The following is a 26,219-nucleotide window of genomic DNA, read 5'->3' on the forward strand; positions in this document are numbered from 1 at the left end:
GAGAATAAGGATAAGAACAAGAAAAGAAAAAAAAAGAAAAAATAACAGATATAAGAATAAATTGGTGTAGAAGAATAAATAGTAGTAGAAGTAAATGCTAAGAAGAACGAGAAGAACGGGGATAAGAATAATAAGATGATTAAACAGTAGTAGTAGCAAATTATTTTTATTAATATTAATATAATTATTATAATAATACCAAAATACACATCCACACATCCTCTAGCATTACAGAATGGTTTAGTTTGGGAAGGACCTCAGAGATCACCTAGTTCCAACAGATTCTCTTCTGCTCTTTTTTGTCTCTCTTGAGACCTCTTTCCTATTTCTTTCTATCTCTCACACATTTCTAGTTAAATAAAATCCATGTTAAATCAAATCTGTGTGTTGTCATCGTATGGTCTCAGTTGCACCTTCATTCGGGCAGCATCTCTCCCTAATCCCATCATAACACATTCTCTGTCCATCCTGTGTTTGTGCTTAGGATTGCCCCTACCCAGGTGCAGGACCCTGCAGTTGCCTTTTGGATCTTCGTGAGCTTGATATGGGTCCACTTCTCATGCTTGTCCAAGTCTCTCTGGAGGATGTCCCTTCCCTCCAGCATGTCAACTGGATCAGCTCAGGGTCATTGGCAAACTTGCTGAGGGTGGCTCAGTCCCCTGTCAATGCCACTGACAAAGTTGGGTAACAGCACCAGTCCCAGCACTGACTCTTGAAGATGCCTCTTGTCACTGTTCTCCTCTTGGACATTGAGCCATTGACCATAAACCTTTCCATGTGACCATGCCAATTCCTTGTCTACCAAGTGGTCCATCCATCAAATCCATCTCTCCACTTTAGAGAAAAGGATGTTGTGCTGGCAATATCAAGTACAGGCAGATGACATCAGTTACTCTTCCCTCATGTACCAACACTGTTACCCCTTTGCTCTCTCAGTCCTTGACTTTTCCTTTTGTCACTTGGGTGGTGTAGCTGCAGCACTTGGAGCGAACAGAGGCACAAAAGTCACTGAGTGTATCAGCCTTCCTCATAACCCTAGGCAATCAGCTCTCCCACTCCCTCCCAGAGAAGTCTGACATTTTCGCTAGTCTCCCTTTTATCTCCAGCATCTTCCTTCATGATTTTATTCAGAGCCTGTGAAAGAGCAGAAGTGGGAAACTGATATAGAGGCACTTAAATATATCAGAAGGCACAGCTCTCACACTGGGTGCTATTACGTAGCATATGATCATGCTCAGAGACCAGCACACCAGCACCATTTACCTCCAGAAGCCTGTTCTTCCCGGAATATTTAATTAAACTGGAGCTTTCTGGGGCAAGCCTGTGTATGTGACAAATTATCTGGCATTATTTGACGGCTGCCACCCAGGCCTCTGACTGCACAAGCCCCTCCTGAAGCAGTTTTGTGCCCAAAGGAGCAGCCACCCACCACATCAACTCCTCCCAAAGAAAATCTAATGAGGCATTCGCTACCCACTCTCCTCAAGGAACAGGTAGTGTCAGTTTAGAAACTTTTACAGACGAAACAGCTTTAAAAAAGGAGGATTAAAATCTCTGGAGAGGTACCATAGTGTTTCTAAAGCATGTGAAACGAAAAGAAAACGATTCCTTAGGGATTTTTCTTCATTATCACCCCACCTGGGAAGTGAGCACACAATGAGCAAAGGTCCACACATATTGATTTTAAAGCCGGGGAAGTGTGCGGCTAACAGCTTTTAAGTATCTCCATTTTCAGTTACTTCAACAAAATTACCAGTGAACAGTGTAAGAAAGTGAAAGTTTTTGTAGGAAATTGCGGGCTAAAAATGATCATTTAGGTCGCAGAAAGGTTTCTTTTCATTGAAAGCGGAGGGCTTTCAAATGGAGGAGTTACTGTGGGCGCTTTACAGCGTCGTCGTCACCAGACATTTCCCAAACACACAGCCTGTCCCTCTTTCAGGATCATAATGTTACAAATCTTTGTTGCTTGGAAACTTTTAAAACCGAGGAGCGCTTGGTCCGTCCTGACTTGGAAGGCCATGGCCGGGCTCTGAGGGCAGTGCGAGCTCGGCGCGGCGCGGAGGAACCAAACCGGGCCACACCGAGCCACCTCTGCTCCCAACCCGGGCCGTTCCCGGGCGGGTCTGACGGAGCAGAGCCCCGAGAACATGGAGCCGGGCAGAGCGCCCTGAGGTGCCGCTGTCCCGCCCTGGGAGCGGGTCCAGAGGCGGGCGCTCCGTGGCTGCGTTGCTCGGCAGCGGCCGCGGCCCCGCGATGGAGGCGGGCGAGCGGCGGAGGCAGCTGCGGCGGGAGGCGGCTGAGTATTACCGAGCGCTCCGGGTGCCGGAGCGGATGGAGGAGGCGCTGAACGAGCTGTTCCTGCAGCGCCCCGAGGATCTCTACGGGGAGCTGGTAGCGCGGGGCGGGGATGCAGCCGGGCCGGGCCGGGCCGGAGCGGCGTCTCCTGGGGCAGAGGGGCCGTGTGGGCACCCGTGTCCCTGCCAGCCCTTGCCCTCAGCGAGGTGGTGGCGTCTCTTTGGTGACAGTTCAGTGACCCCTGGCCCGGGCAAGGATGGCGATGGTTCTGTGTTTGTGGCCAGTGGCACCTGGGTGCTGTGCCAGCTACATATCCGCAGCAGCCGGGCTCCTTGGCCTCTGCTGTGTCTCGACACAAAAACAAAGCAGTCCACTGACGGAGTACTGTTTGTCCCTAACAAAACTGCTGCTCAGCAGTGATGACTCCCGGGCCAGTGGCGAGAAGAGACTGGTGGTCACACTGCAGCTGCTCATGAAAGGCAAATAGGCCCCACTAGAAGGGTCAAGAATCAGACCGATTTTATCTGTTTCCACTTGGTAAAATATTGACAGCAGTCATAATGAAACCTCAATTAGCAGCGATACTGGAATTGCCAATACTAGAATAGTGAGCAGCTCTCAAAAAAATATGATTTCTGGTATGGTCTTTGATGGGAGAGTGGCTGTGGAATTGAAATATTTCATTCCATCTTATAATGTTTCCCATCTCCAAGTGTTTTGCCATCCTCAGTGGAAGGGACTGGAACTGGTAAAACCTGTCCTTGCTTTGCTTGCTACTTGGCACGTTCCTCTTCTTTGTAGCCATAAGTGTTTTGTAGTTTTCCCATTTGGTGAGCTGTGGTTTGGTGACTCTGATACCAGATTAAATAATGAAACTAGCAAGGAAGTAACGTCAGGTAAAATCATAATCCTTTTTCTAAACCAACATTGGTGTTAATTAACTACGAACAGAGACCCAAACGAATTGAATTATGATAGTTCATCAAACCCATTAAAGGCCATGTTGGAAGATGAATGAGGACTCTGCCTGCCAGAAGTCATGGTTTCCACCTTTCTCACAGGGCTCAAGGCTTGCTGGAACATATAAATCATAGAATGATAGAATATCATTCATAGCTGGAAGAGTCCCATAGTGGATTTGTTCAGTGGTGGATTTGATTGTAATCATGGAATAAAAGCCTCATTGCCTGGAAACTGACTTTTAATTGAGTTCTTTCTCTTTCATTTAAGGCTAACTACTTTTCTAAATTTTCAAAAGCTCCACTAATATGCAAATTAGTTGGAAGAAAACTTTTGGATGGAGTTGGTCAGCCAACACTAGGAGTGGAAATATACTGTACAGTTAAAAACTATGAGAAGGTATGAGCTGCTGCTTCTTGTTTTATTTATTTTACTAGGACAGTATCTGGGAGAGGTTCTATTCTTCTCATATCCAAAGGAACATTTTATTTTCCATCTTTATGACTAAATGTAAATCCCTGTGACTCAACAGTTGAGTGTTGTAACTTGGAAAAAATATGGTATAGTGAAAAGTTAGACAGTGGCAGCAGCTATGAAAACTTTATTTTCCAGGAATTAGACAATATTTTGTGAGTAGGACTTGATAGTGTATCTTTGTATATTAATTTTTTTCCAGTCTTAATATCCTGTAGCTTTTCTTTACACCCATAATAACCTTCACTTTCAACTTTTTCTTTAATTTTCAGATCTTTATATTTCCCTTTGTGTGACACTTTCAGAAATATACAGTACAGGTGAAAAACAGTATAGAGACACTTCTTTTACACTGAACTAACAGGTTGATGTGGGTGACAGTAAAGTCAAACATACCCATTTAGCACCTGCAGTGCAGAATTGATGTCTCATCTCTTCCCCAACCTGAAATATTCAAGTTATATCTTTGCAGCTCTAGCTATTGTGGAGTAATTATTTCTATTTTCCCTCAGTTGAACTCTGGTCCACTTAATTCTGGAATTACATGTAACCTCATAGATAGTTACAGAATGCAAAATTAATACTGTTAGTCCAAGCAACTGTGGGAAATTTGTAAATTATGTCTTCCTTAAGTTAATTTTCTTAATATCATTTGTTCTTCATCAGTACAGAAAGATATATTTGAATTACCTAAGTAAGACTAAAGTAACTGATCATGAGGGATGGCATTCAGCAGGAATGCTGATGAATTGTGGTACAACAGGCTACCAACAGCTGCAGTAAAAGGTGACTAATGACTGTATGGTCCTTAAAATAACTCAATTTATTCTAATAGTATAATATATATATATAAGGCAGATCTGTCAGAGGGGTTTTGCTTATGTAGTTACAATTTTAGGTCAAAAAAACTTGAATAATGTCTACAATTACTAAAGTGTAAGAGCTTAAAAAGAAGGTACTGGATGAGAAAAGTGGAGCAAATAGATTTGGAGATATGGGAGATATGTACTTGTAGAGTTGGTAAAGGACATGATTCTTAGTCTTTCAAATGACATTTCCAAGTTAGAAATTAAATAGTGTTTTAAACCTTTTACATTGTTTTGGTTTTGTTCTTTTTGTTTGGTTTTTTTGCAGAGGATTTGTTCCACTGTAATGGCTACTCATTCTCAAATACCTGAAAATGCTTTGACTGAAACAATTGAAGCTGATGAGAAAGAAAGAAATGACTCTGTTCATACTGCTGTGAAATGGGTCAATGAATCACTGAACACAATGTTAAGGCATTTGGATCCTACTGACCAGTGTCAAGCTGATAAGATGCTTGGGTAGGTCTTGCATATTAGGGAAATTATTGCATTTGAATATTTGAAATATTCACCGTTAATTTATATTGTAATAAAAGACATATAGAATACTCAATGTTTTCTGCTTTTTAAAAATTAAATTTTAGGATACAATGCCTGTCTCAGACCCATTTCACTACATTATTGCCTGCTTTTCATAATTATGATATAAAAAGCATGCTGGTTTGGGCTGCAACACTGAACACAGGCTTCCACGTGGATTAGATTTGGGAAAACCTTGATAAAAGGGAATAAGGACTCAGTTGGAAAGTGAGCCTAAATAATATTTTAATGCATTGTTTACACTACTTTATATATACTTTACAGTACTTTATATATGTCACATACTCAGTTTGCCTGAATTGGCTTTCTGTGACCCATGGGTGAAGATTTCACTTCATGCATGTAATTGAAATTCAGCCACCTCTGAGTTTGCAGCCACACAATAACCAGTGTACAAGTCACCTACTGTCTTGACCTAGGCCAGGCTGATGGATGTCATGAAGTTATGACAGGAACTGTTACTACCCATGCAAAGGAAATAAATCCTTCATGCTCAGACTGTCTGCTCAGAGTTGACTTTCAAACCAGAGTGATTTACAAAGCATGCACTAAGGTTTGTGATATTTGCTTGTGGTCCTTTTTGTTTAATCAGTGTTGCAGATGACTACCAAAAAAGGATTGTATGATAAATGTATGGACTTCTCCAGCTTCACACAGGGAATATGTGGCAGAAGCTGAAATACAAGCCCTTAATCTACCTCCTAGCATGTTCTTTAGCCTGCATCACATCTACTTGCCACATGTCTAGCAATATTTTGACTCAGTAGCTTTTATGCCTCTTCCCTCAGTGAATACTTTGCAAACAAGGTAGAAGAAAAAAAGGAAATTGAAAGGCAAGAAAAAGAAAAAGAGGAAGAAGAAGCAGCAAAAGCCACTCCTGCCTCTTCTTTGTACCGTCCGGCCTCAACACCTAAGCAAAAAAAAGGAGTAAAACCAGGTTTTACTTTATTTTATTTTAATATTTTCTGCAATGCAGATATTGATAAACGTCCTAAAATACACCCTGTCTCATGTTGAGAGACTTTGGTTACTCTCTCCTGACCTTTTTGATCACAGCAGTTTCTGCAGCAAAATGAGGGAGGGGAAAATACAGTTTCCTCATCATTCACATGCATTGGTTGAACAGAGTTTCTGCCTTTGTTTTACAGTTGGTTTAGACAGGAGGTTATTATTCTTCAGAGTGAGGAATAAGAATAGAGGAGGATGCAAATGAAGAATAAAAATGAAAATGATAAGGAAAGAACAGGAAATCACAGAACTGAGTGGTAAAAAGGAAATAGAATTAAGATAGAAGCTGCAAACAATTGAAAGAGGAAGGAAAGTTTCCTTCTAACACTGAGAAAAGGAGGAAATATAGAGAAAAGCAAAAAAGAAAGAGGGTGAGACAGGAGGGTAGTATAGAGTAAAAGGAAGTAAGCAGACATCCTACTAGAGGAAAAAGGAAGAAATGGTGTGAGATTGGAAAAACAAGGTAAGAATGCATGGCCAAAACCAAACAACCCAAAGGAAAAAAACAGCCTATGTTATCTCCATCTATAGATTAAACACAGACAAAAAAGGGTTGCTGTCATTTGCTGGAAGGGCAGAAAATTTTGGCAAATTATTATTTTTTAGCAGTTTAGTTGCAACTATCACATACTGTCAGTATGTTGGATGTAAGCACAGTAAATTCACCTTTGACCTGAAATTTAACTTCTGCAGCTGTCAGGGCCATCCAGATATCATCGTGGTGTATTTGATACTTCTGCTGGTACATCTAGTAGGTGTTTTCACTAATTGTGACATTGACTGTAATATTATTGTTAGTCTCAGTGCCTGATTGTTTGGAGCCAGTATCAAACAGTCCCAAATGCAATGGTTCTTGGGAATCAGATCACTTATTGCAGCTTCAGCAGGTGCTCCCTGTAAGTGTTCATGTAAGCACTATAGACAATAAATATGGTAGTGGGAACTGCTTGGTTTAAAGCATTTTGGACAAAGTTATTGTATCTGAAAGGGAAATAAATTCTTACGAAAATTTAATGTGTAATACTTCAAAGACCTGTTTTCTCTTTGGGAATTCCAGTTATAATAGGCCTAATTTTTTTTTCACAGTCATTATTAGAAGAAATCAAGTATTTGTACTCCCAATCAGGTTATAATGTAATCTTCCATTTTTTAATGCAAAATCTGAGCATTTAAGGAGCACAATAAAGAAGTCTGAAAACATGCTTTTGAAAGGAACCTGAAAAATGATATCATGTTATTGTATTCAAACACAGATAAATACGAATACATATTTCAGTGGCTGAAAGATAAAAGAAACAAACTTGAAATGCATTTGAAACCAGAGTGAAGATAGATACTCTGCTTACTTGTAAGGTCATTCTGTATAAAACAGCTGGCAAAATTAAGTTAAAAATAAATTCTTGGTTTTTGGTACACTGAGTACACATTGAAATGACAATACTGTATTTACTCACATAACTCTGATCCACAAGCTTATATTTCGAACCAAGAAAATATTTAGCTTCTGCTGTCTGTGTTGTAGCAAAGAAGGTGTCAGCAGAAGTGACACCCATCCCACCTGCAGAACCTGCTGAACCAGTGCTGTGTGGCAGCTTGGCCATTGGGGCAACATCACTTGCCATAGCAAAGGCTGGGGCCACCATTAGCCATGTCCCATTGTACCTACATACTGCACTGCTGAAACATCATCAGGTACATGTGGCTTTTGTAATTGTATTTTGTTCCAGTTATCATAATTACTGCAGCCAGTTGTGATAGTGTTATTAAATTTGCCTCATAGAATGCACCCTTTACACCATTGTCTGTTTTCAGTTTTTGCAGTTTTTGAACCCTGTACTGTAACTAAATATATAAGTAATTATTCTGATTTTTACATTTTTATTTTCACCTGGCATTCCCAATTACAGGAGTCACCTAAAGAAATGTCTCTGCCACTTCCAATGGTTACTTTGTTGAACTGTGAAAAAAATTCACCTACAAAACTGAAATTAGTCAAAGAAGTTCTGGTTATACCACCAGTTGAGTTATCACTCAAACAGGTACTGTTTCCTTTTTTTATAAATATATTCTATAGACATCATACTAACTACATATGTACGTAAGTATATAGGTTTTTTCAATATAGTCCTTACAAATTATATTTTTTATTCTTTGTTAGCTTACAAGGCCAAAGTTTTAACACGTTAGTGCTAACACTAATAACATTAAATTAAGTAAAAAGTTGATTTAAAAGAGGAACCGTGAAGATTTAAGTTAAAAATGGATGTTTGTATAGAGGAAAAAATTAGTGCAGTGAAGAAGATGTCAAGGAATTTTGCATTAGTAGATTATAAATATTACCAGTTGTTTGCTATAGCATGCAAAACAACAAAACCCATAACAAATTCACTGGAAAGCATAACATGTTTGGGAATAAATTGCTTTAAAATGATATTGTGACATTAGTAAGGAATACAAAGAGCAAGAAGGATGGGTGAGACAGATGGCTTTTTGTTTAGCCATGTGTTGCATTAAGGAATGTATCTGCACAAGGTGCCTCCATTAGGGCTGTGATTTCTACTTTGTGTGCTGGTGACCTGAACAAATAGCTGAGCTCGATTCTCTTTCTTTTTGCTTTTCCCTTAACTTTTGTGGATTGTCCCCTAGAGCTGTTAAGAAGGTCACTAATTCTGCCCCATTCAAAGCCAGGATGCCTCCCAGTGCCCACGGGAGAGGAGGACGGGGTTTGCTGCAGTGCCGGGCACCAAGCTGTTTGTCCTGACTTCTGCCCCCTTCACTATTCCTTTACTGGCACAGTTTGAGAAAATCTGAACTGTCCTTTACCAAGTTCGCACTCAACATTTACTAGCTCACCTGAAAAGGAAAAAAAGAATTGGGAATAGGTATTATCACCTTCCCAGTTCTCAGATATATGTGCAGACACAGGTATTTTTTACTTGTTAGGTATCTGAAGGGCTAATTTTGGGGAGGAGACTGCTTTCCTTGACATCCCATAATCAGATATTCCTGCTCATTCCACTGCTATTAACCCTTTACATTTGGATACTTGACTGCATTTGGTGGATGGAGAGATTGTGTTAAGGAGTCTGTAATGATTTGGGCTTTTTTGAAGACTTTATATTAAAATTTTAAGTGTTGTCTCTCTTCTGATTTAAGCTGCTAAAATGAATTATTAATATAACTTTCTTTTGAAGATTACTGTTGTTTAATTTCAGGGGATAAAAAGAGTTCTGGATATTCAGAAAGAAATAACAAGACTGTTGGAGTCTTCAGGCAAAAAGGTACAATAAAAAATCTGTTTTACAGTGAGATGTACTTCATTTGATCTTTTTACTACCATTGTCCTTTTAAACGTCTACATGGGACACAGTCTGTTACAGGCTCGTGACACAGAACAGAGGATGTCTTTCTCTGACAGATGAATAAAACATTGGCCATTTGGTGATGCTAAATTAGAAAATTTAGAACAAAACATTGTTCAAAGCATAAGACTTCCTGTTTACCTGAAGAAATATACTGGGAGTGAATGGTATCAGAGAGAATATGCAATATATATTCTGACCTTGCTACACCTCTCATACACAACATATTTTATTCCAGATACTGTAGCAGTAAATCAGTCTTGGTGTGTGCATGTGCTTTTTCGAAAGCAGTGCTGTTGTGTTTCTCCTAGTACAGAGTCTATTATTTTCATTTCTGAGATGCCCTGTATTTTTGATGGGCTGGGTGAGAATGTCTTGAAAAACAAATGATGGTTGGACCAATGTCCATATAGAAATAAACATTTTAAATTAGTAACTACTGCAAAATAAAACTATTAAACTATTTAAAAAAGCTATTTCCTAATTGAAATATTTGCAATCTCTCTTGACCAAAATTCAGTTACTTTCTTTTCTTTTCTCTTTTTTCTTTTCTTTTCTCTTTTCTTTTCTTTCTTTTTTCTTTTCTCTTTTCCCTTTTCTTTTCTTTTCTTTCCTTTCCTTTTCTTTTCTTTTCTTTTCTTTTTTCTGTCATCTTTGTATTTTTCCAAGGAATTGATTTCTATCTTCTTTCACTCCAACAGCCTGGTTCACGAGCAGACAGTAAGAAAGGAAAAGCACAAAAAGCTCTGGTAAGAAAAGAGATTTTAACTCTAAGCCTTCAACAAGGTATTAACAACAGCAGGGGACTTAAAATGTTCTTAAGAAAGGAAGCATTAATCTACATTGCCATTTTGGAAAGGTCAAGGCAAGACTTAAATATTCCAAATGCTCATATTTTACATAATCATTTAGATTCTTCTGACTATACCTTCCCTTCCTGGGGGACAGTAGAGGAAATAGGGAGAAATTTCTGGGATCTGGCAATTTTTCTCATATAGAAATCCTGGTGATTTATCCAAATGAGCATTTTGCAGGCCTGTAGCACCAGCAGAGAACTATGGATCATGTAGACCATAAAACTGTTACCTGGAAGACTTGTGGATTGTGCTGTTTCCTAACCCTGGGAGCAAAACTCCCCTCTTTATCCTGCTGCATTCAGCCCAGGTCCAGTCAGAGGTTACAGATAATGGCAGACACAAACCAGCAGCTAAAGGGCAGCACTCACAGTATTGCACAGGACATTATTCTGTATGGCTCAAATGATCTTTTTCATCCCTTCAAAACCGGTAGTTTGTTAATGAGTTTTCCAAATAGTGGGATGGAAATGCCATGCAGGTTTTGCTCTTCATTCTGATTATTTAAATATTATCAGGTGAGAATCGTTACTGTTGTGAAGTATAAAAAAGAAAAGGATGAACAAAAACTTTTCTGTTTTATTGCTGCTTAAACAACATGAAAGTCATCATCATTAAGATGCTGGCCAATGTTTTCCTGGTGTGTAGTTTCCATATGAGTATCACAATACATACTGTAATCATAAGGTAGAATATTTCTGTAAGATATACACAAGGAAACAATGCCTTAGATTCTGTGAAAAAAAATTCCATTTATTTCAGTAGGAGAAAACTGAAGGAGACAGTAGTGAAACTGAATTTAAAACTGATAAAAGAACCATGTTAGTTTGAACTTTTTTGTGAGGTTGAAAAAGGAGACATGACAAAGTAGGCAGTGAAGAAGAACTTAATTAGGTTAAGGAAATAAAAACTAGACAGAGAAAAATGTTTTTTCATACAGATGAACAATGCTTTTAATAGAATGCAACAAGCATATGGACATCTTGAAAACCACATGAAACTGCAGATTTAACCTCTGTCTGAAGTACAGGAAGACTGCAGCATTTTTTTGCTGTCTGTGGCTGCATCTTTATGATCCAAAATTCCCAGACTTTACAGTTAAAATTCAGTGTTTGGAAAACCTACAGAAAAACTGATAACAGAAGGAAATACATGAAATATTTTCTCAGTCCAACTCTGCTTGTGACTGATGTCCAGCAATACTATCCCTGAAGCAGACTGCCTGCAGCTGGGCTGGAGGTATTTCCCCTCTGTGAAATTTATTCTTTCTAGAAGTCTTGGATGATTCTTGAGGTTTCTTGTACACTCCCCAGAGTCAATATCAATGTCATAGTTGAGGATTAATGAGTGAAAGCTATTTAAAAGTGGAGGATATGTTTTTGTGGCAAAGGGTTTGTCCATAGCACCAGAGCATTTATGGCAACCCAGTGGTTGTTAAGAGTGCCTTTAAAACAATTTTTTAAACCAGTGCTAGCCATACAAGACTGAGATCTGCATGACTACACATATTTCCAAGGACTATTGCTCTCTACTCATTAGCACTTGATAATCCCTCTTTTCTAGAGAATTGTCCTTAAAGCTGCCAAGGAGATTTCTGAGAACAAATATATAATTTGATGGCTAAATGCAGACTGAAATGACGATGAAAAAAGCTCATAAATATGTATAATATATATGTGTGTAAATAAAGTGATTATTTTTATTTTACTTTCAGCTACCAACCTTAAAAATATCACACCTAGGATGCCTGACACTAGGATATGATAGTCTAGAACAACTGCTACTCCAAATGCAAACAGCTTGCAACAATATAGGTCTGGAGCTAGGAACAGACATGTACTTAGCAATAAATTGTGCTGCTCATGAATTAATGGATTATGTAAGTTACTTTTCAATTTCGATTTTCTTGGGGTTTAAAACAAATGTAGCTATTTGTTAGCATTATTTATTATTATGTTGCAAATTCACCTAAAAGCTCCTAACTCTATTTTTTTAAGGTAGCAATCAAGCAAACAGAAAGAATTATCTCTGCATCTATAAATTCTGGCTGAATCTGCTTGGTTTTCCATTATATTAAGCTACATCTCTTGTTTTCTTCAAACTATCCTAACATTTGCATGTATTTTTACTATGGTATGTTTGTATACACATTAGTGCCCATCTCATTGTTCATCAATATTAATGTTTTAATTTCAGGTTTTTAATGTCTTTATTTGAAAAAATAAAAATAAAAATAAAAATCTATTTATCTTCTGACAAAGTCTTACAGTTCTTGCCCCTTATTCCAAGAGAAACCAGATTTTTCTCTAAGCAGAAAAAGAAACTTCCAATTTCATTTAGTACCTCATGAGCTTTTGTGTGTTTGGGTGTTCTGTAGTGCCAAAGCTTCCATTACCAATATCTTTTGTGAAAGCAGTTGCTGTCCTGGCTGTGATATGTGTTAGAACACAGGATGTGCAAAATCTTAACCATTGAATTACCAGTAATTCTGTAACTTTCTGTTATTGAACTGTTAAAGCCACTAAAGCAGTGGATATCCTGGCACAGTTTCAGTTTTTAGTGTGCCCTTAAAATTCCTTTCAGGCTGCAGTTTGTGCTCCCCAGAATGATGAGATTAGTTTTAAACGATTCTATTTTTTTTAAGGGGAAAGAGGCAGGGAAAGGCGCTGTCTTGGTTTTGAGCACTGAGGGTGCACACTCCTTGCCCCAGCAATAATTTCTTTATGAAAATAAGGGGAATAGTCACCTTTTTTTTTTTGGAAGAGAAAAATGAGATTTTTTTTCTCACACAAGATTCAATAAAAATACCAAATACTGCTAACTTTCTGCTATAACTGTGTCAAACTGGCAGTGTTGCCTAGAAAATGCTGAAATAGATCTCTCTTCCTTTGGCAGTGGCATTGTTCAGAGACTTTGGCATGAGCCCACTGGAACCCACGGTGTCATTTTAGGCAGAGTTTTCTGTAACAATGTGCTGACAGCTCAGACACAGAGTGAAGCAGATGAGTGAATGCCTCCTGACTGAAGCACACACAGCCTTAACAGAGATGTGTACACTCTGCTTTTCAGGGTCCTGCTTTCCTTATCTTTTATGCTTTTTACTTTACTTTCTAGGAAAAAGGAAAATATGAAATAGTCACTGGAACATTCAAAAGTCCTGATGAAATGGTTGCCATGTATGTGGAAATGATTGATAATTTTCCTTTTATTATTGCATTAATAGATCCCTTAAGAAAAGAGGTAAGCTACCACAGTGCAGTCCTTTAAAAACTGATGGTACTGGTCAGTGGCATATCACTGACCTTTTCTCATTTTTACAAAACATGTAAAATACAAAGCTTCTGATTTTCAAGTTTTTAAGCACAAAAATATCACTAGAAAATGCATCTAACAATTTCTTTGAATGTATTTTATTGGCAATACCCGAATTTTTCAGTTCTTTTGATGTAATTTCTGACGGAAAATCCTGGCATGAACACAATAGTCAGTACATACACCTTAAAGAATTAAAAGAATTTACTTTTTTACCTGATTGCTAAACCACTGTTATTTTGACTACATTTTTCTCTTTATGAACACAATTCAAATTATACGGTGAAATTGTAAAATCCACGTGTATTACAAAAATTGATGTAATGCATTATATTATATTAAGCCAGAGAAGCAAAAATTTGAACACTGTTGTATTTTCAGCCAAAAAATCACCAGAATATATTATTGCTGCAGTTCTTTGTGATGGGTATTTATAACCAAGGTCCTGTCACTGGCAGCATTGCTCGGCAGAATTTTTCAAGTGGGAGGAAGACACCCTGTATTTACCTCTGTGAACAAAGTTAGATGAGTTAATTAGTGTGGCCAATCAACTGCAATAATAAAACACAATAATATTAAGCATGCTGTCAAGCTATAGATGGATAAAAGAGATTGTATAACCTTAAATATTCACATTTGTATATAAGGTTAAATGTCCATGTGCTAAAAAAAAAAGAATAAAAACTTAATTGCTGCAGAACTTAGAGTTGTAGGTCGAGATTCTGCAGTTGCACAACTTAATAAAAATTTGCTCTTGGTGTCAAATTTCACTTTATCTTCTTCAAAATAAATACAGGGACTTCATTTTTATGAACAAAACGTAGATATTGTGATTGAAGGGAGAAGCAAAGTGATGTTGGCTCTGTGAATCTGCCCAGTGCCTGAATCAATAATTCTGAAACCAATGAACTGCAAAATCCATCTGATTTTGTCCTTAACTGGAACTTTAAAAGTTCACTGTTTTGAATAACTGTGTTTAGTATTACCTTACTCTGGTTAGCTTTGCCTCCCTATGTTGTTTCAGCCTGAATCTCTGAATTACCATGTTCCAAAACACCGGGTTATTCCCCACTCCTGCCAGGGCTGCAAACTTCCTTGAGAATTCATATGAAGGAAAATATTTGCAAGATGAGATTCAGCAGGAGAATTACAGCAGCCAGTGAAGTGCAGTTGGGAATAAAGTACAGAGTTAAGGGAAATGTCTCTCCTCTTTCTTCTCCTCCCAAATGTCCAAGGTTTACCCATGCCACATCTTTGCCCCTGATAATTAGATCCTTGAGGATTAGTTCTGGTACCAATTCAATAATTCATTGCCAGACACCAGACCACTTTGGTGCTTAAATTTAAACATTGGTTCAGGTGTCAAAAACTTCATTTTCTCTTATGCAAGGGTTTGAAATCCATACAGGAATGATCCCTGATGTTGATTGCAAAGTAGATAAGTACAAAACACTGATCCACAGACCAAGAATAACCACTGTCAGAATTATGAAGCAGAGATGTTTTTTTAATGTGAGAACTTTGCATTCTGTGGACACCAAGCAAGCAAATTAATTCGTAAATTTCTTCTTTCAAATTCTTTACATATCCTTGTCCTTTATTTAGCCTGGACCATGTACCATGTGGACAATGCATTAAAAAGAAGAAACAAAGACCCTGAAAAATGGAGCTTTGCTAAAAAAGAGAGCATTGTATTCTGCTGTTCCCTATGGGTCCTGCCATTGAGTCTATGTCTCCTGATCATTATTTTATGTTCAAGCAACTATGACACTTGAAATATTAACACAAAAATTAGTCATTTGAATAAAACAATAAAAAATAATTTTATGTTCCATCAAAATGAAATAAATTTCAGGAGGGAAATCAAAATAGCAGACCCCTACACTTAATCTAAATATTTTAACTATATTTTGTGCAAATAGTGTTGATTAATTTCAGATTAAAATTTATGTTTTCTAGCAAAATCTTAAAACCCAAGGAAAATCCAAGTGGTATGTTTTTCTTAAGCAGACAGATTTAAAATACAGTATAAAATGTATTATGTTTATATGATGGACATATTTAGGATTAAACCCAAATTATTATTTAATTTTTATCTCCTCAATTAGAATCTTCATTCAGTTTAGTTTTTTAAATTTCAGTTGTTTGCTCAATTTGTTTATGCAGGACAGAGAGCAGTGGAGCAGCATCTGTTGTGCCCTTGGTTCCAAATGCTACCTGATTGCTGAGGATGCTGCCACACAAATTTCCAAACTCAAAACCGACCAAAATATAAACATAGCAAGGTGCAGTGGTGTTGTCCTAAAATACATTAACCAAACCAAGGTGTCAGACCTCGTAGAAATTACTGGAATTCTGGATGGTGAGTAGAGGGGGGAAAGGCTGAAACCAAACCCTACACGCCACACCTGTAAATATTTCATGATTTCATTTAATTATTGACACTTCTGATTTAGAAAGCACATGTCAGAAGAAACTGAAATTCAAGTTTTGATTCACAAATCCCTGTCAAGGGGTTTAAAACAGCAGTCAAGGTTTCAACTATTGCCAGTTAATGCACTGTGAATGTTTTGGATGTAGGTGCCCTTTGACACTGCAGCTAAGTGTCATGCAGTTAGATATCAGAATTAAAGAAAATAAAAGAGATGTGATCAATTAATCTCGATTTTGAATAATTTTAGCATTAATAACTTAAAAATTCAAGCATGTACAAACTGTTTAAAATTGCATTTAAACAGATTATTGACTACATATTATTGAGCCTTTGTGGTAAGTATTAAGAACCTGTGCAGCTTCATATGTAAGATTTCTCTTTGTATCACATTTTCTTTATTCATTTTTATACCCAAGGAGTAGATGGGCAAATTTAATATAGCTTAGGGTTTTTTTTGTTCCTTAAAACCATCTAGAATCTCTGTATCAAAGCAAGTAAATCGCATCTAAAATTTTTCATTCAGTCAGGATGGTAAATTCTTTGTCAAAGAGAAGAAAAATCACTATATTGAGGAACACATTTAAAATAAATAGCACAGCCTGATCAGACAGATCAGTGAGAGACAGAGACCAGGACAGGATGTTCTCTTATCCATCTGAAAATAAAACAGAATGCTAATGTAGCTAGTGTACATTATCAGGTGGGGTACACTCCTGTTTGTATTTAAGCTTGGATAGCCCAAGGATAAAAAAAAAGAATGAGAAGTCCAAACAATTTCTGTGTCAAATATATAAAATATACTCTAATGAAGGTGTTCCCTCCTGTTATATATAGGTCAAAGACATATTACCATATTAGGAAGTCCAGATGGAGAATCTTCAGATGAGAGCCTCGTGGATCTGGTAAGTATTGAAAGCTGTTCAATTGCGGAATTGCAAAAATACTGCTTTTAACATGTACTATTTTTAAAGGAGAAAGCCTTTTTGTGCTTCAGAAAGAAACATTTTACAAAATGGGCTTTTTCTAGAGGGTTGTTTTTTTTTTCCCCCACAGAGAGTGGTTATTCTTTTGAGTTTAAAGAGAGCACACAGGAAATTTGCCAAAGCAGGGAGTATATTCAAAAGTGTGTATGATCCATTTGCTTGCATTAGTTTATAAAAAAAACTGTGAGTTACTTAAAACATTCCTGCGTAGTAACAACGTTTTAGGCAAATATTCTTAACACTACAATATTCAATCTTTTGCAAATAAAATTTCGTTTCACATGCCAGCGAAAATTACTGTTTGCATTGGGCAGATCTTTCACTGAGAGGTTTTATTTCCCCGTTTTTCTCTGCGGAGAGACGAGGGTGTTAAATAAGGCTCAGGATCCCGTGTTTAATGACTGGGGATGACTTGGCTTGCCCAAGGAGGAGTTTTAGCGGGGGCTCTCTGTCGTTGCAGGCTGTGGGCCTGGGTGCCAGGTTCCTCAAGTTGGGAGGTCTGTCCCGCGGAGAAAGGGTGGCCAAATACAACCGGCTGCTGGCTATAGAGGAGGAACTGGCCGCGAATGGAGCGCTGCGTACGAGCTTCTTTCTTACTTTGTTTTCAGCCTGCCATGAATACGGGCACAAAGATTGGAGGGAGAATGATTGAAACTGCACCCCAGGAGGGAAGCGGAATCAAAAGGCTATAAATAAGGGCTGACAAAAAAAAACTAGGATAGCACTTGCCACAATGTATATTGTTGTCCTAATGGATTATCTGTTTACTGAATGTTAAAATAGACCCCTTCTTGAGGAGTAGCCTACATTAAGCTTCTTTTTTCCAGAATTAATTGGTTGGAGTCTTGAAGCCCGCGGTGCAAAAGGAACAAAACAAAAAACCATGCATATAATGTGTCGAAAAGCTGCCAAAATGGAATTTTAGGCCAAATACCCCACCTCCCTCGAGGCCCGAAACATATATTGCTAACAAAACTTCATTTCACAGCCCTCTTTTGTATGTTACATTTCCAGCAAAATGTGTTTGGAAAGCTACAATTGCGTGGGTAAGTCTTAAATAAAACCCAAAAAAACCCCCAAGTTGACGATGCACATTCAGCCTTAGCCACTTGTATGCATCTGCCTGCCTGTTTCAGGATCTGCATCTTCTTTTTATACTGTACCAAGGCACTGTTAAATGCTTAACAGTTCATTAGAGCCACTTCTCACTTGCTCAGGTATCAATCAAGCCAGAATAAAGACGTGCAGTCTGAAGGGGAGGCAGAGGGACAAGGAGAGGAAGAAAGGAAGGAAAGGGTTTGCAGGAATTGTATTATGCCTAAGAAAAGGAAACACGAAGCAGAATTAAGTCATTTTACCCTCTTGTTTGTAATAATTTCCAGTGTTCTACACATAGGGTAGCAGCACTTGACATGCACACTATAGAACAAAGATTTTAGTTGAAATTTTTTTTATTGAAAATATTTTGAGCTTTTTGAAATCTCTCCCTTGCTTATAAATAACCATTGTAAAAACAGAAACATAGAAATTCTTTTTTTTTTTTGCTGATAGTTTCACAGAATGCACTTTTCAAAAATAAGACAGATAATTATAGAACTATGAATTTTAACTGCCTCAGCAGTATTAATATATTCCCTCCTCAAATAGTATAGTCTAAACAAAGACTCTCGAGTCTGACAAATATTTAGACCTATATCTGATGAAATGAAACAGCAACAATCCCCGACACCGTTAATCATTTGGCAGAAATAAGATCCAGTACCTAAATCAACAGCAGGGCCATAGTGAGAGCAGGTCTGAGCTGCATACCAAGCTCCTCATTTGGCTGGGCTGGAGCTGGGAATACCCAGGAGAGCCCGTGCCCAGGGCACTCCAGTGGCCATGGCTGCAGGTGACACTGGGCCATCAGGAGACCCCCAGAGCGCCTGCGGGGCCAGCAGCGGGCTCAGGAGCATCACAGCCAGGCTGTGCCACTGCTGGCCCCTGTCCCGTGGGCAGTGCAGAGCAGCCCGGTGGTGATGTTGGCCAGCACAGCTCCTCCCGTGCCGTGTGTGACCAGGGACAGGGGGCTGGGACACTCACTGGGGTGGGCATCGTGTGTGGGGCAGAACAGGAGCTGCTGCTGGGGACAGGGGGGGAGAAGGAGTCACAGAGCTGCGAAAAAACAGAGAACTGTTGGTGGCAGTAACAGAGAACTGCTGGTTATGGGATAACACTGGGACAGGGGATTTCTGCGGGAGGGATGAGGCAGAGTCAGCTGGTGCAGAACTCCGGCAGGAGCACCAGTGCAGGGGGAAACAGTAAGGCAGCAAGGTGAGGTATCAGTGGAGAAAGGACTGCAGGAAATATCCCAGCTCAGGCTGCTGTGCACCATGTCCTGATCCTGTAATCAGTGTTCCTTCCTTTCCCAGGAAGGACCACACTTGGAAAGGTGTTTCAAGTCTTTTAAGCATCACGTGATATTTTAAAACGTGTGCACCAGAGAACATGACAACAAATCCCATTACAGCAAACATGAGCTGCTTTTTTTTTTTTTTTTCTTCTATTTCAGGTGAAGCAAAACTTGAATTTGTTGTTTTTGCTGAAGAATCACAGCCAGAACAACTTCCTGATGTGCCTCCTGTCCCAGAGCAGGATTAGTTCCCTCCACAGCTCTCAGCCAGCCCTGCAGATTCACAGCCTGCCTGCTCAGCTCCCACAGAACACCACAATAACTTAGGCTATCAACATTAACTTTGGGATAAATTTCTAAGAAAAAACATTTTACTAAGGAACTCATATATTAACTATTCCTAAATCCATTTATTTTCGACCAGTTCAGCCAGATACCTCTAAGAGATTTTAAATACTGGCTTCTCTTTTCCCAGGGACTGCTGTCTTCAGCTGAAACCAAATTAACTGAGCAGTGACTGTAGTCTGAAAACACCACAGAATTCTGTGCTGCATTTCCAAATTGACAAAACAAATACTGCTGTGTTAAGTCCAAAACGGAATGTTTGTTTTGAGAAAATCAGAATCTCCCTCCATACAAAGCTGTTGACAAACAGTAAAAAAACCCAAACACAAACAGAACACCACATTTTATAAAAAAACAAAGGCCTTGACTGTTCTGCTGCTCCATCCCCCACACCCCCTCAATGCTGCTCTGAGATCCAGCCTGCAGAGGAGATTTTGCTCCAGTTGTAGCCCTCAAGTGCATCAGTGCAAACCCCAAATGTTGGGCACAGAGCTGGCATCCCTAGGAAGCCTGCTCCAGTTGGCAGCAGTGAGTAACAAGTCAATTCCACAAGGTCTGGGAAACTTGTCAGGAGTCTTTTTAATAAGCAACAATGAAAAGTTAAAGAAATAATTTATGTTTTAGGTAACAAAACAGTTTAAGTAAAAGAAATGCTTATTGAAAAAGTCTTGGGTTTTGTATAATTTGAAAATCTGAACATATAATACAGCAGCAATAATTTGAGGAAAAAATACATATATGAAAAATTGCATTTTAAGTTCAGTGTAACAGACAACTAAGAGAAAAATAAACAATCAGAACCAACTGCCCCCAAGATTTTAAAATATCAATTAGAGACAAATTTCCACAAGTTTATGAACTGTATGTAATTCAGTAATTAGATCAAGTCCAAGATTTTCGTAGCAAACATGCAAAAACCACCAAAATAGATGTGAAGCCACCACACTCATTACTATTATTTTATTTTTAGGAAAAGCACCAGACAGTTGCATGCAGAGCCAAACCAACAAACTCAGAACATTCATCCTTCAATACTATCACTGTTTCAAATAATTAAATAAAAAAGAATCCAAGTGCATTCAAGTACGTGCCCACCCAATTTCAGTTACACCAATCTTTAGGTAAATCCCTGATTCCATTTGTTCATTATAAAAGAATGAGACACTGTGTTGAATTTAAAGAGACTACAATGGAATGTGAATTGGCAGTGGAGCAAATCAATGATGTTCCTGTCTCACTGTTGTCACAGGAAATAAGGGCTGAGGGAAACTGGGATTTGTGTTATCAAATACAGACACCTGAAGTGTCACCTAATAAAGAAATTAATGCCACCAGTGTGTGCCAGGTTCAAAGCAAGGGCTCATTTCTTAGCACTGTGAGCTTTCAGCTGGGAGTTCTCAGAATGTTGATGATTCCCAATAACTTGCATTCCTAGAATGAATCCCAAACGCAGCCCATACCCACTGGAGCCTAAGGCAAGTAATTTTTGTGCAGCAGTTAAAACAGACTCCAGCTGCAGCAGTTCCAAAAGCTGCTGTGTAACATTGAAACAAAACCCAGGAGCAAGTCCTCCTGTGCAAAGCTTTTTACCCAAATGAGAGCACCAGTCCCAGCCTACAAACCCCTGACTCTGGCTATCACTGCCAAAAATCTTGGTGCCACCATGAGATGCTGCACTGCCTCTGCATTTCAGTCTCTGTTCCCTGACAATCTGAGACAGAAGGGTTGTGCTTGTGCTTTTCATTTCTTCCCTGTGTGGGGACAGCAGGCAGGGGACCAAGATGACCTTGGTTTAAGTGGATATCAACATTTTTAGAGCAATGTGTCCAAAAACATTTTTATTAATAATTAGTAACACCCCGCCCCCCGAAGCTGATGAGGGTGTAATCACTCACAGGGTCGAACCCAAACCTATCCAGCTCAAGGATGCAAGGGGCTTCTGGCAAGCTTTGGAACAGACCTTTAACAAGGCATCTTCTCAATAAAAGAAGAGTTAAAAAAGCCTCTTCAAATCCATTTTTATAGGTAACTGACACTATCTAAGAAATTAACAACCATACCTGCAAAATTAAAATGGGAACGGGATTTTGAGTGACACACAGTTATTTAACACTTCAGTGCATGTAACAAAAACTGCATACAAAAGACCATTTCAATCTGTATTATTTCTGTCTGGAGTACAGACCCTGGCCTCTAGTAACACACCTAAGCAAATTCACATGTCCAGATAATGACTCCCAAAAGGTACAGCCTTGCAGAGAAACAATTAACAGCTAGAACTATCTGTTTCTTTTATTTTCCCGACGTTAGTTTCTTTTTGCAGTGGCTTGCTTTCTTCCTCTTTCATTTTGTTCTGGTTCAGGGCGTTTTCAGACATTTGATCCCCACTGGTGGACACAGGATCTAAAACTACCACGGATTCTGTCTCTTTTTCGCTGCTAGAAGCTTTTCTTGTCAATTCTGTGTGACTAGTTGATCTAGAGGGAAAAGAATAAATATATAAATACAAATGACAGTTCACATATTTAGAAGAGCATAAAAACACAGAAAAGCATTTCTATTAGTAGCACATATGACCAAGACAGGTCTGCTAAGCTAATAAATAGATTTATGGATTTAACAGCTGTTATGTACAGATAGCAACACACAAAATACAACAGTAACATTCCCCCTCCTGGATCTTTTGTTAAGCCAGGAATAGAAGATGAAAAATGAACTCACAAGGCACTGAAAAAGGGCTACTCCACACCTCTATCCCAGAGCCACCTGCTTGGGGGCTGCACTGCATGACTCAGGTGCTTCCTTGGCTGCTGCTGGTCTCCCCGGGAGCAAGCACTAATGATTTCTGGAAATGCACCTACTGGCTTTGCTGAACTATCAAGGGCGTTTGACCCACGCTCTGTGCTGCAGAAATGGGGTTACATCACCACTGTTTGCAGTGCAGGGATTCGTGTGGATAAAAAGCCTCTGAGCAGGGAGGAAGGAAAGGTCAGAGACACCTGGGTTATTTGTCAAAGCTGGCATCAGCCTATGAACACTAAAAGCACTTGTCTGTATTCAGGAGCTTTGTATGGATGTTGAAAACATGCAGGCAAATCCTTAGATTAGCTGGAATGCACCAGCAGAGAACATGGCAAACACTGGGAATGCTCAACCTGAACGAGTGGCAGATTGGGCTGTTCCCACTGCCACCTTAACCCTGCTTGGTGGGCAGACAGACAGCCTGAGAGCACAGCCTTGTGCCTCCTGCACCCTGCATTCCAGAGCCTGAGCCCCCAGAGCCTGAGCCCCCAGAGCCTGAGTCTTCCAGAGCCTGATCCCCCAGAGACTGACACTGCCAGAGTCCGAGCCCCCAGAGTCTGAGCCTGCCAGAGTCTCATCCTTCCAGAGCCTGAGCCTTCCAGAGCCTGAGCCTTCTAGAGCCTGATCCCCCAGAGCCTGACCTTCCAGAGCCCGAGCCTTCCAAAGCCTGAGCTTTGCACAGCCCCAGAGCCATCAGTGCAGTGCCTGGGCTCAGAGCTGGGCAGGCTCAGGGATGGCAGCCACACTGACTGGCCCATCCTTAGGCAGGGCCCTACAGGCCACTATGGACGCACAGTCCACAGCCACAGAGCACAAACTGGGTAGGTGCTGAAATCTCTCAAGCTGGAAGGTCCTACATGCTCTGTAGGCTTATCCAGAGCCTTTCCTCCATCCACCTTTCCCTTTTTTTTTTCTAGATTTTCATGCTCATTTATAAGGAACAGTCTTCCATACTGGTAAGGTAACACCCTTGAGAGGAAAAGGTAGAATCAACTGGAGGCCAAAGAAAGAAATTCGGATAGAGGATCCATCTGCCACAAACTGCCCTTTATTGTGACAGTCTTTGCCCTAAAGAAAATGACAGAAGAAAGAGGTCACCCCACTCAATAGAACATTGGGTGGGGACTGCACTACCTCCCACCTGATGGGGAGAGAGAGTACATGAACAGGTTAAAAACAAAAAAATAATCACAGAAACAACAGTTGCTGCACTTTCCATTTCAGAAAGAATTTACTCAGCTTGCTGCTACAGCACTGGATAGAGCAAATGAAATTCCATGTTCAAGCTTTAATTACAAGAATTGTCTCTAACATTAGAATTTTGGTATAAGTTAATTAATGCAGAAATTGGCACTAATAGATACAATTTCAGACTCATTTGATTATCATCAGAAGCTAGTGATTTCAAAAGGAAAATAATGCTTATTTTATGCAAAAGTTGTCAATCATTCCAGAAAAATACAAGGTGGAGTATTTTGAATGTTACAGCAAATTAAACTTTTTAAAGCAGTGTAACCAGAAGAGGGTTATTTTTAAAAGTGCTACTTTTGAAAAGCTGATTGCCCAACACTATAAAAATGGTCAAAGCCATAAATGCCAAGTTCATTTTTATTTCACTTTGGAGGTAACTATCTTTCAAATCCCAACAGCTGGACTATTTAATACAATCTGGTGAATCAAAGTATAATTCTTCACTGGGCTCACAGTGGGGAGTCTGCATTAGTGTATGGCAGCATTCCAACAACTGATGCACAGCCAAACGCTCTGAAGTCTGTTTCATTTATAACAAAAATGGATAAAATGGCAATCATATTTACCACCTTCAAAGGACAGAAAAATGAAAGATGTCGATATAAAGTAGTTTAATGGAGAAAACCGGTGATTAAATCAGTGTTTGCAGCATAAAAATAAGAATTACTATCCGACTTTGTTGTACCAGTATTGCCTTCTTCAAATCCTTCACACTGGTGCAGCACCAGCCTGACAATGCTGCTGAGGCATTGTTAAAAAATATTAACCCTATTTATCAGTTATTCACAGCTTACTTTCAACAGCTTGTCAAGAGCAGAATGTTTCAGTGTGAAGAATGAAGATTATTTTGGTGCTCCTTTTCAAAAAACAGCATCTACTCATACAAATAAAGCTGGGAAAAGCAATGAGTCAAGACAGAGTTTGCCATAGCTCTGAAAAACTCAATTTAGTCCAGCCAAGGTATTTGCATTTAGTTCTGTGCAAAGCTCTTCCCTCATTGAGACTGTTAATGCTGTTATCAATATTCTTGTATGTTTTTAAACCAGAAATTGAGACCCTAGTGCTATTGTACTCATTCACACACAGTTGTTCACAAGTCTGCATGTATTTTTTTATGACTAAGCACATCAAATCTGCACTGAGAAATATGGATTTAGATGATAAATGCATTTGAGATTAATACTATGGGATATGCAATGTTCCATGCTTTGTTATGTCAAAGTATCAGAAGCAATCTGTTCTGTTTATAGAGTTACAGAATCTACAGGTGTAAATACTAAAGGGTTACTAAAGTCTGTGAAGTAGCATTGCTGTGACCTTTGCATAAAATTTACAGTAGGAGTACAAAAGGACAAACTAAGGATCAGATTGTCAACTGAGACTTGGATTTTCTTTGTTTCCTCCAGTAATATTAGAACCTTGGCATTATTTAACCTGGGTCGGTGTTCTATTCATGAAATCATTGTAATATGTATCCATTAGAAAACAGAATTTTATGTCAGTATTCATTGACAATAAAAGCAAAAAGTGCAGATGTGTCTATTATTTCAGAATTCTTAACAAGGCAGGAGAATAAACCAGAGAGGACCACAGGTTAATACTGAGCAACCGTAAGAAATACACCACCTGCAACGTTTGAAAGTCTGAGATGAACAAAGAATTCCATCACAGTACTACCAGTATTGGTCCAACAGTGATTACAGGGAATATAAACAGTGACACTGGTGAATTAGCCCTCTGTTCCCTACTGATAGTACCATTGCTACCTGCAACACCAGACATCTGTGAAGGAAGTGCAAGGAACTTTCTCCATTTCAGAATGCCCCTGCTAAACCCAGCTGAGTACAAAGGTGTCAGCACAGCAGCCAGAAAACAGAACTGCAGTCTTTAGCACGGAGACTGTTCCCATTTCAGGCTTCTTTTGAAAAAGCTCAAAAAGATCAGAACATTTACTTAAAAATTAAGAAACTTGGAGAGCTTCTGCCTGCACTGAGATGGCACACGAAGAGCACAAGCTAAGAAAAATGTCTCAGTAAATTTTAAAACAGTTAAAACTGAGGAGACCTCCAACTTCCAGAACATCCCATTGTTTTCTTCATGTGTTCTTTAAACTAAATTGCCCATGTTCAAGCTGCACTGAAAACCTTTGCAGCTCATTTCAGCTGAGGCTGAGCTGCTCCCTGCAGAGCTGGTAGATGATTTGGGGTACTAAGATTACAGCCGGGAGAGGGAGGACAAATCCTTTAATTGTATAAAATCATCAGATTAAGACTAACCCTCTCTGTAGTGCACTCTGTCAGCAGAGGACTCTGCACCCCAGAAACACAATGTTTACCAAGTG

At 39.2% G+C, this 26,219-nt stretch overlaps 2 protein-coding genes across 5 annotated transcripts in view; one reads left to right on the plus strand and one right to left on the minus strand.

Moving 5' to 3' along the window:
- The first annotated feature begins 1,978 nt into the window (after positions 1-1,978).
- On the plus strand, positions 1,979-20,908 carry ENO4 (enolase 4). 3 transcript variants are annotated; one of them, XR_015805197.1, is made up of 14 exons: positions 1,979-2,391; positions 3,526-3,654; positions 4,864-5,054; positions 5,924-6,072; positions 7,666-7,835; positions 8,051-8,182; positions 9,359-9,424; positions 10,207-10,254; positions 12,074-12,238; positions 13,474-13,599; positions 15,838-16,033; positions 16,940-17,007; positions 17,916-18,134; positions 19,640-19,776. XR_015805197.1 is itself a non-coding variant. In XM_014872553.2 (14 exons), exons 1-14 carry the CDS (start codon positions 2,254-2,256, stop codon positions 19,726-19,728), a joined length of 1,785 nt encoding a protein of 594 aa, XP_014728039.2. In that variant the 5' UTR covers positions 1,979-2,253; the 3' UTR covers positions 19,729-20,908. The 3 variants fall into 3 exon arrangements, 2 of the variants coding, with proteins under 2 accessions (XP_014728039.2, XP_088025505.1); XM_014872553.2 differs by lacking the exon at positions 17,916-18,134 and adding an exon at positions 17,549-17,666 and having other exon boundaries at positions 19,640-20,908; XM_088169379.1 differs by lacking the exon at positions 17,916-18,134 and having other exon boundaries at positions 19,640-20,908.
- The window catches only part of SHTN1 (shootin 1), a 54,065-nt gene continuing 48,227 nt past the window's right edge, over positions 20,382-26,219 (minus strand). For both annotated transcript variants that reach the window (XM_088169378.1, XM_014872552.2), the window contains exon 17: positions 20,382-22,302. In XM_088169378.1, the coding sequence (XP_088025504.1) occupies positions 22,092-22,302 (211 nt within the window). In that variant the 3' untranslated portion in view covers positions 20,382-22,091. The remainder of the gene's footprint in view (positions 22,303-26,219) is intronic.

The sequence above is a fragment of the Sturnus vulgaris genome, chromosome 8 (genome assembly GCF_052056855.1).
Source record: "Sturnus vulgaris isolate bStuVul1 chromosome 8, bStuVul1.hap1, whole genome shotgun sequence".
NCBI classification, from domain to species: domain Eukaryota; kingdom Metazoa; phylum Chordata; class Aves; order Passeriformes; family Sturnidae; genus Sturnus; species Sturnus vulgaris.